The following is an 11,138-nucleotide window of genomic DNA, read 5'->3' as shown; positions in this document are numbered from 1 at the left end:
GGACATCTGCCAGAACAAGTGGGTGTTATGAACAATGGTGGTAATAAGTCTGCTTTTGCATAGGAAAAGATCTTGAGGGAATGTTTTTAATGGACAGCTAATTCTGCAGCTATTTCTGGGGAAGAATATTCCAAATTATGTTCTGTGATACCCTAAATAGAGAAGCTACACAGTACAAAAATGTGAAAGCAAGAAACAGCACCAGTTTTACTGAAAGCAAAGTACTAAGAATGTTGGAGCTTCTTTTTTTGTCACGTACAAGGAAACAGTACTTCTTTTACATGGTAAAGAAGAGCTGGAGTGCAGAATCATTAAAAGTACTGAAAAAGAGCATTGGTTTATAGCTCTGCTCTTCACCCAGTATGTGACTCTAGACTCAACCCTATCTACTGAAAGGAGTATTTTTACTGAAAATCTGATACTGTAGTAAAAGCTTTTCCTTTTAAAACTCTTAGAGCATTTTAAAATAGAAAAAAAAATCTCCTTTCTGTATTAAAAATAATACATTTAAATAGCAAATTGTCTGGTGTGCTTAGAAATAATTAGAAATCTTAATGATTAAAATATTACTCTCTGTTTCAGACAAGAAGTGGATTCACATCTGGTTTCCTACTTGTGTCAAGCCCACCCAAGTTACAGTTAAGCCTCACTGCAAGGGAGCGGAAATGTCATGTTACTTTTGATAGTAAGTCAAATATTTCTAATACTGAATTTTTAAATTTCTGTGGAGTGTAAATGTGAATGTCAGGATATTCAAGGAAAATAACAGATGTATGAGGTATCCCAGCTGCAGTGTTCTGGAGGCCTGTGACAGGACCAACAAACTGTGAAGCTGTTTCCTGTAACACAGTGGAGCCAGATGCTCTGACTGCATACAAAAATCAGGGGTTTAAGAGCATCAGGAATTATTTAAAAATGCAATTATAAAATAATAAGGCAGTTTATGATGAGGATTGATGATTCCACTGACATCTGCCAACATGAAGTTTGAATTCATGCACACTATGAATGAATTTGTGTTTCAGTACTGGAGAAATCCCAAGGGTAAAGAGTAGGAACCGTTTTGTTGTAGTGGTTATACTTCATTTATAACACTATACTGTATTTGAATTAATATTTTGGAATATGTCTAATATATATATGCATTAATTGAATTACAACAATTCAGATGGAGAAAAATAATAGGAAGGAATAGAAAGACGATTCACAGTGTAAATATTTTTAACAGGTGAGTAGATTTTTGTCTCCTTCAGTGTAATACAGTTAGAAATGCACGGTACGTAAAAGAAAGGATAAATTATTACATTTGGAAAAAAAAATTACACAGAAATTTAAATACTGGATTCAGGCTCCTGGATACCAGCAGATGCCTTTTTCCCTGATAGCCATCCGTCATACATGAAGTTGGACACTCCCCGTACCCCACAACTCAAAATACTCACTTGAGATGCATCCAAGTAAAATGACGGGTAAGTGTGGGACAATGAGGAAAACCAAAACCTTAACAGAAACTGCATCCTGTCAGTATTTTGACTCCAGCTGTTACATTTTAACTTGCATAAATTCTGTGCAGCTGAATTGCAGTTGGCAAGAATTTATACTGGAAACTTAGTTGAATGTATTTCTGCCTGTCATTACATTTGACATAGTTCATATTTGAAATAAACATAGGACTCCTTCCAAGTTTGAAAGTTCTAAGGGGAATGCACCCCACCACCTCCTGTGTAAGAGCCACCCCAGCCTAACACTCCTCTGGCTCAAGCCAAGCTTATGCAGTGGGACATGCTAAGCCCTTGAACTACAAACTGCTCAAGGGGCAATTCTGGTAGTAGTTTGTTTTGCAATGCTATTTGAGTCTGAAGCGCACTACATGACTTGGCTTTCTCTTTTTATGAGCCTAATGCCAGACAGCCCATTAAATAGAGCTTGGATTTCAAGCAAATAGGTTTTTTCTGGATTGTGTATTCTTCAGAGCATTCTTACCCCCAGCAGTTTAGCTTCCAACATGTGACTTTGAGGGATCCTGTGCTATCCGCTATTATGAACTAAATTTACTACTTAGTTATGTCTGCTGTGACAGTTTCTGACATTTTGCTAGTCTTAGCTTTAAATCTCAAAAGCATTCCTTTTCCACGTACCTACATGGTGCATTTCACATATAGGTGAAGCTGCAAGAGAGAGAAAGGACAGGGCTGTGTCTGGGAGCATATTAAATAATCCCTGGGAGCGGAGCAGACAACCCCATTTAGGCAGGAATAGAAAGATCTTGGGATTAGAACGCCCATATGATAAAGATAATGGCTAAAGTACGTGAATGAATAACTAATTTATGACAAGGCAAAATCTTTCATCAAGTTAGTGTTTTCCTGAGCTCTCAGGCCACATCCTGCATGTTCTAAGTCAGCACCATTTTTTGATTTTGTAGCGCAGTTACAAGGGTATCTTCCTTCCGTATAAATTTTTATATGAGAACTGCTTTTTCATCTTCACACACATCACCTGTCTTGTTCTCTGATGACATGATCCAAGAAAAAGTTTTTTCCTTTTAGAGGAGAAAAAGGTGAAGTTCCACTAAACAGACAGAAAAGGAAAGAACACTTTTTTTTGCAATTTACAGAGCACAGATAAAAAATGATGGTAGCAGTTCACAAGTTCAATGAAGTACAACAACTCAGCATTTAAGTTACACGTAGGATTTATTATTTTCTGTCATACAGAAATCAACTAAGAATCTTTAGTATGTAGCATGGGGAAGAAAGCTTGTGGGACTATGCAACCATACAGAGATTCTGGAAATAGAAACTGTTCACAAGGAGTCATTTGGAAATATAGTTAACTGAGGCCCCAGCTAATTTTCTAGGTTTGAAAAGCAAGCGGGCGAAAAACATGCAAGCATTCACTTCTGAGAGTTTAACACCCTCCTCTCACTCTTCCAAAGACTGAGTGGTCAGGATATTCTAGGACCATAAAGCCATGGACTACAGGTAGTTACTCAAACTTTTATCCAAATGCATCCCATTATACATATATAGAGTTAATCTTGATTAGTAGAACATGATAATCCAGAATACGGAGACTGAAGTTTCCTCTACCACACAATAGAGGAGGATATTTTGTTACAGGTAAGAAAAAGGACATTTTGTTATCTTTGTTATCTACAGAGATCTTCTGGATCTTTGTAAGATCCACCTTGACTTACAGGGGGATCTCATGTTCATGTACATGAAAATTACCTCAGTCTATGAAGATAACAAAAAGTTTTTACAGTGCCTACACTGAATCTGGCATGTACATATGGGTTGTCCTGTGTATATGGCTCTTAACCACATTGATATAATTCTACTGAGAGGCAGGATGCCATGCTGCACTCAAAAGAGGGGTATTAAAAGAAGTGAAGAACTAAAACTATTTCATTAAACACAAGTGTAAGAAAATCACACAAATGACTAAATAAGGAATGCATAAATGAGGATGCTGTAGATTTACGTAATTTGGTGAGATCAGTCTCAAAACTGGCTTATACATTTAGAAAGTAAGTTACATGAGCCCAAATTTTTACTCTGGTTACTAGTCTTTCTGTTCGGACAGTGAAAACTATTCTGATCTTTATAAATGTTTATCTGATACCACTCAATAATTTCAGAGGGAGCTAAGAAAAAGTCAGAGTTGCTTTTACTTGTGTGCATAAATATAAAACCTGATGGATTACCAGGGTAATCAGGCTCAAATCCCCAAATTTGTAGATGTAAGCCTCTGTTCAGGTTCACTAGAATACGCACTCACCCTAATCCAGTTAAGTCATCTTCTGTTAACATACAAATGCTATTTTGGCCATCTATGTCCTTGTAAATATAGCTAGTTACTGAGTTATAGTCACCCACCCTCCGCCCCGCCCCCCCCCAAATATTGAGGCTTCAGTTATTGAAGATCTGATCAGTATTCATATTTTACTGCAATAGCAAAAGATCTTTTGTTGCATGTAATGCAAAAAGTTAGATTTCTTAGGACTTTGATTTTAACGAAACAGTCTTCTGAGCTGGGAACTTCAACAATAAATAGAGGAGAACAGAGAAGCCACTTAATGGAATTCCATTATTAATTATTTCATAGTTTAACTGCGTCCAGATGGTTCACCAGGATTAGAACCTCATTACGTTGAGTACCATATCAAAACACAAGTATGCACAGTGCCTGCCCCCAGTGCAAGTTCCATTATGTTTTCTGAAAAGTGAACTTTAACCTGAAAGGCAATCTGCAAATGTTTAAGTGAATTCGCTCCCATGTTTGCAGAACTGTGACCTAATTGACTATACAGTATGGATTGCAAAGCAAAAGGAAGGTCAAATGCAAGAAATAAACAGGTGTGTGTGTGTGTGTGTGCATGCACTGTATAGCTTTTTAAGTTATTAGTTACCAAAGGTTAAAATAAACCCCAACAAACCAACCCAGTATTTTTTCCCAGTTGATAGCCACTTATATAAATCACTTCTGTCTGCTAGAGGTTTACTTCCATTATACACATACACAGTAGCCGTCGATGGGAAGCTTGGTTTTAAATTAGCCAAAGAATAGTTTTAGCTGTATTTTTTCCAAAATTGAACACATTCAGGCTTATTTTTCAAAATCAGCATATATAGCTTGTGTTCAAGAGGTAGAGCTGAAAACCAGTATGGATTTTCTGCAAGAGACGAAAGCTTCTTAATTATACTGGATTTCAAATCTAAAAGCCCGTTTCCCTGGAATCATCCCTTATAACAAAGCTGCTACTTCTCATTCTGTCTTTTGTCCTCAGTTCCTCTGTAGTCCTGGCAAGAATGTAATCTATCAATGTACAAATGTTAAATCACCCCAGTCATGAAATATTAACAGAATGCATACAGTTATGACTCCTAAATTGAAGTCTTTCTAGCTGCAATTTGTCACGTCTACAATTGTACAATGTTACTAGTAGAGTAAAACTAGAAAATTATGAAATAGATATATTGGAAAAATTGCATTTCTAGTACATGCATTTAATATAGGTAAGGCCTGAACCTGCTTCAGATGAGGTCAACAGGAGTTTCTCCTTTGATGTTACTGGAAGCAAAATAATTCTAAATGTCTTAGTTCTGAGCAACAGATGAACAACATAATAGCAGTTTTTAATTCCTTCATGCAAAGGCTTAAATTTTTTGGAGCAAAGTAGAATGAACATGCTACTAATTATTTTCCAGATGGAAATAATATATATTCAAAGTTTTAAAGCAGTCTCTTACAGTCTGTACCTAGAGCAGATACATTAATTGTTCTCCTTCCACTAGTTCCTCCAAAATAATAATAAAATTTGCAAACTCAAAAATGCAGTATAATTTTGAAATACCATAAAACCTTAAGAAGTAAATGGGGAATAAAATTATTAAATGTGTACATAAGATTATTAAATATGCATATATGATCCAGAACTTAAAAAATATTGCAAGCCATATTTCTTTTACTTCATTACTAATCTTTTGCAACAATACCCAAAGTAGTTTTATTATAACGAGAACAGTTTTATCTCAAATAACTATTTCCTGTGAGCACCGTGTTCTTGCCTGCTGACTTTACTACATTTTACAAGGTATGGACCTTGATAAGGCCCTAGCAACTTTTTAAAATTTGAAGTTGCCCCAGCTTTTAGCAGGCAATTGGACTAGGGACCTTTGGAAGTCCCTTCAAGCATGCATTTTTCTGTAGTTCTAGGATTTTTCTGTAATTTTTCTGTAATTCTGTGATTCTACATCAAGGTTTTCTAAGAGAAAGAGTGGTGAATATACAGAGTGACCTTTCTACTACCCCTCCCACAAACGCAGACATTTGTCTTTTCTTATGCTTTTACCTGATTACTTTTGGTAGCAGACCAGACTGCCTGCTGATCTCATTTCATGCATAGTTATCTCTCCTGATCTTCACTTTAGCTCTCAGTCTCCTAATTTCTTTTCCTATGCTATATAAATATAGTATAATTTCATGGCTTTAAAAAACAAAACAAAATATATAATTAACTGATGTACTTTTCTAACTGTTGCCTCTCTCTTAATGGTTAAGCTGGGTTTCCTTCCTGCAATTCTGTCATACTCTACCAAACTGGCATGTGCTTGCCTTTCTTTCTGAGGAAGCCAATTATTTTGATCACAGTCCCTAAGAACATGTTCTTAACCAGCCTCAAAACTGTTATTTTATACTCATCTGTCTTGTGGTCCATCTTCAACGAAGCCAATGGTGCATTTTTCCTTATATCCTGTCATCCTCATTTGACTCCTGTCACCATCTTTGTTTTCCATTGCATCCCTAATTATCTTTTTGAGCAGATCATTTGGAAGAACCTCCACTTTCCTTAGTTTCCTGCAGGGTTCCCAGTGTTTGGGCTCCATTTCCTTCTCCTCTTTTCCCTCTGCAATACGTCTGTCAGTGATTTATTCCACAAATACTATCTTATCTAGCATCTATATGTGAAAAAGCTGCAGAGCTGCTTCTTCAGTCTAGACACTACCTTTCTAAGCAAAAAATGTAATTATGCCTATTGACATCACCTTTTGGAGGTCTAGCCTATTTTAAACTTAATACAGCCATACATGTGAAACATCCTTATTTTTCAATTTCATAACATGTCATTCAACATAGGCAAAACCAGGGTCATTATCTTAAACTCTAATTTCCATGTCCTCTCCTCTCCTCTAAATATCACTAAATTTCTTGTAGGATACAAACATCTTTACCCATTCATTCACATAACTATCTCATGTAGGCTGTCAGTATCACCTTTTGACTGCAACATTATCTTCTCAGGTTTTGACAAAGCTATTTCACTGCTCTTACTCATTCAAAATACTACTGCAAAGGTAAATCCTTAAACGTTATTTTGACTATGCCATCTCTTTCTTTAGTTTCTTCACTGATGCCCTTTAACTGTTTCATGAGATGTACATACCTTGTCTTTACTTTAGAGGTCATCCAGGACCTTTTAATCACTATTCACTTGGAGCCCATGACATTAGTTTTGTTTCTATATGAAGTTTTCAAACACACCTTTATCCATTCTCTCATGTTTTGCAGAAAAGGCAAAACAGTAGCAAAAACACTGTCAGGGGGCATGAGCTGGACTCCAGAGAACTCAAGTGACTGATACTATTTAACTTGAACACCTTCCTGAATGAGGGACTAATAAAGAAGGTCAAACAGAAAGAGTTTAGATGGCACACAGGGCTCGTCAGGAAAATAGATCCTTAGCTCTCTCATTATCCAGCCTCCAAATCTCACCCTCCGATTTCCCCTTCTCATAATACATACAGAGGAAAAAACTTACAGTATTTAAATGGATGGTATGCTGGAACCATTGCTAATCAGCTAGACAAATATTGACACTCTCATTTTACTTTCCCATCCTTTTTTTTTTTTTTTGTCTTAACTTGGATTATAACCACTCTGTGGGAAGTCTTTGTTTTTGTTCTGTGTTTGTACAATGTCTAGCCAGTGGGATGCTAGTCTCATTAAGCCTCACAGGCGCTTTGGTAACGCGAATTAAAAACAATACTGCTTTCTATTCTTGCTACTTCTACAGAGACGATTTGGCTGTGGGAAGCTGAATTCTATGGCTGCATATGTACCAACTGAACAATACACCAAATCCTAATCACTGATCAACCGCAACATTATTAAAGGAATTGCAATGACATAATTGGGGACTTCAGAAGCTAATTTAATTTTCATACAACAGGAAAAGTAAATGCAAAGTAAAAACAATTAAAAAACCTCTATAGGACAAACGTGGAACTCTGTGTGCCACTTTTCAGTAAGAAGTTAAAAATACGTATTTTTAACATAAAGCAAAAGTAAAGTAAAAGTAGACAAAAGGAAGCCTTCTTTCACTTTCTGTCACTTTTCCTAATCCTTTTATCTTCTCCCTTCCATCATTTCAGTTTATTTTATTTAGCATGTGAATGCCCACTACCAGGACATCACCAGAATTTTAAAGTTGATTAAACTTTATTGTAAACAACTTCTAGTCTTTTACTCAGAAACTAAGAAAACAGCATTCCTCAGCCTTCTGTAAGAGCTTCTCTAGAGTTTCATTTTTTACTATGGCTAATACTATAGTTTTCATTTATCCAAAAGATTATCCACTATTGATATACCTGGTAAACTTAAAGGCAAAAAATAGGTTTTCTTGATTATTTGCACTTCTAAAGGTTCTTCTAAATTCCTCAATATGAAGACTGGGGTAAATACAACATACTACATTTAAAATATTCTGAATTATAATATCTCAGACTATTTATGCTGCTAAAAGCTAAATGAGTAGGGAAAAGATTTTTATTATGAGACCGAACATCTTCCCCGAGTTCAGACTCCTGCTTCTTCACTGACATGAAGAGAAAGGAAGGCTTTCCTTTTTTTTTCCCCTGCCTTGATATTAAGAATGAGATAAAATTCTTCCTCTATTTATTTTGGGGAAAATAAAACATCACATTTACTTCTGTATCAGAAGTTCAAAAAAGTGGCTTTCTAGATAAAATTATGTTGCCTCAGAGCTCTTGATTTTGTCAGGTCCAAAGATAAGACAAGTTGTAACTTCTTTAGTCGTGTGCTTGGGCAACGTCATATTTCCACAGAACCAAGAGTTTCTGACTATGAACAGAATGAAATGAAGTTTCTAAAGAAAATTAAGGTGCACCGTTGGAATTGTGCAAAAGCTTGCAAAACTGACCATATTATCAGTGGTTACAGACAGCTTAAGTTGTGTACTTATCTTAGTTTTAACAAAAACAAACAAAAATGTTAGTGGCCTTTTACTGCCATATGGCACCCACTTCTGAAGGCACTTCTGTTAATGAGTAAGAAGAGATAGAATACTTCCTGTTTAGATTTTAAGCTATGTGAAAGTCAAGCCCTGCTATTCTATAAGGTAAATATCTTAGAGGGCCTAACCTTTCAGGGAAAAAAACCCTGTATGTTTCAGGAGGAGACCTGGTAAGAATTGCAAATAGTTTCTCACTCCCTTCATCCCCCATCAAATAAAACAATAAACAGTCCTATCCACACCCAAATTAATAGCCAAAAGCAGCAGAATGAGCAATACTGAGAAGTATATCCTATTTCACTCTTAGTCGGAAGAATGGTTATGTTGACATTTAGTCTCAATATAAAAGCTACACTAGAGGTATTAATGAAAATGCAGGAATCCCATTAGCCCTCAAAAAAATGTAGCATCTATGAGAACAAACAAAACCAAATTCCTGAGAATCTTGCTATGCCTCAGACAGCATCAGAAGGGTGCAAGTGTAATGAATTGAAGCCTGCAGACAATTCTAGTCAATGTCAGACTTCTGATGTATTGCTGACCATGACTTCGGACTGAGATATACTGTTGGAGGTATCAGACATACTGGTTTTTAGAACAGGAGCAGCATTCTACCAACTACTCTAAATTAATGGATTATGCCATTAAAAATGTTTACTTAAATATGTGCATTTCCAAGAAAGAAACCGTGCTCTTCCTATAGCACAGACTCTCTGAAGTCTTACATTTAAAGGAAAGACAAATTTATTGGAAACTTCTAAACAAAACAACCCAGAAATACAAAAATCAAATCTGGAAGAAACAGATGAAACAAGCTGCTCATACTAATAAGGCCCAAGGTAGATTCATATTGTAACTTTTATCTTTGAACATAAGTATATGTTTCCGTCATCTAAAGCAGCGTTGGCACATGTCACCTTCTGACACAACCATTCTGAATTTTTATTGTTGTAAAATGAAGTCACCATATATAGAGAGGGGGAAAAAGGAGGGGAATAGCTCTACTAATTGTGCACTAATCTTTAAATTCTTTCTCAATGAGAATATTAAATGTCAGAAAGAAAGATAAAAGGGAGGGTGGAAACCAAGATTTTTCTTTCATGTCATCTAATTTTTCTAACAATTCTAGAAAATACGTGCTCAGAGTTCATTTTTAGAAAAGACATACATTTAAGTCTTGAAAAATTATTGTACTTGTGATTAAATCTAGATTATAAATTAACATATTTACCTCATTATATCAGAAAGATTGCCTCAGTATCAAGAATTGCTTGTTCTTGACTGATGCAGTATTTCATTATTGTATGGAAACAACTCATCAAAAATAGATTTGGGGAATGGGTTGGAGTTCAGTTGCAAACAGCTGATCACCTTAATGATGGGTTTCCAGTTCAAGAATTGTCCATTCCCCTTGAGGGGACGAACAGTCTTCAGATGAAAAGCTTGCCACTGTAATGCTTGCTGAAGAATCATCAAGTGGAGACATTAGTTCAGTCCACCTACTGAATGTGTCAACTTGTGAGGTACCCTGAGGATTTGAACCATCCCGAGCCAGAAACAGTGTCTGATTGATAAGACATTGTGCTAAGTTAAGGTCTTCAGGAACAGAGTTTTTGAAACCTATATTTGAGTCCTGCTCAGATAACAATTGCCTGAGAAGAGTCCAGTCCTGTTCTGCAAACTGCTGATCTTCAAAATCCACATCTAGAACTGCTGTTTCTGAATCCATCCTCTGCTCAATTGCTTCTCCAACATCCATCTCATATATTGGAGAAAGGGTTTTTGAAGGCCGATGCTCATACATGCAGGTTTGTGCCATTGTGTCATAATCATCTATGTCTCCTGAAATAATTCACAATACTGTACAATGTAAAAATTGCAGATGATCCTCCCCTCAGGGCTGTGTAGAGCAAAATTTAACTCATTCAGGAAGGACAATCCAACCAGGTTAAAAAAGGGGGGATGGAGGGTTATACAAAATTGACAAAAATCGAGGCATTTATTTCCTATATAAAAAACAAGGTATGATTTATAAATTAAGCAGCAATCACCACTGGTAATTAACAATAACCTCCATAATTAAGTTTCTGATACAGAAAATGACAATGTAAATATACACTTAATGTACATGAAATTTCTCATTTACTACAAAAATTAAATTTAGACCAGGAGGTGCATGGAGGGAATTAATAGAGAATGATTACTGAATGGTGACTTAAGCTATGTCAGCTTAGAAGATAATTAAAACCAAAATTGTTTATCCACAGGCTTATTTCTACACTGCACATGCAAGGGCAGTTGCAGGCAAGGGCAAGCAAAC

General features: G+C 36.1%; 1 protein-coding gene across 1 annotated transcript in view; it reads right to left on the bottom strand.

The window, feature by feature from the left end:
• Positions 1-2,677: 2,677 nt before the first annotated feature.
• Positions 2,678-11,138, bottom strand: part of BTBD8 (BTB domain containing 8) — a 44,915-nt gene continuing 36,454 nt past the window's right edge. The window contains exon 18 of the mRNA XM_037403739.1: positions 2,678-10,660. Coding sequence (XP_037259636.1) covers positions 10,191-10,660 — 470 coding nt within the window. The 3' untranslated portion in view covers positions 2,678-10,190. The remainder of the gene's footprint in view (positions 10,661-11,138) is intronic.

The sequence above is a fragment of the Falco rusticolus genome, chromosome 11, assembly GCF_015220075.1.
Source record: "Falco rusticolus isolate bFalRus1 chromosome 11, bFalRus1.pri, whole genome shotgun sequence".
Lineage (NCBI taxonomy): Eukaryota > Metazoa > Chordata > Aves > Falconiformes > Falconidae > Falco > Falco rusticolus.
The sequence above is the reverse complement of the archived record's forward strand: the minus strand, read 5'-3'. Positions and strand labels throughout refer to the sequence as shown.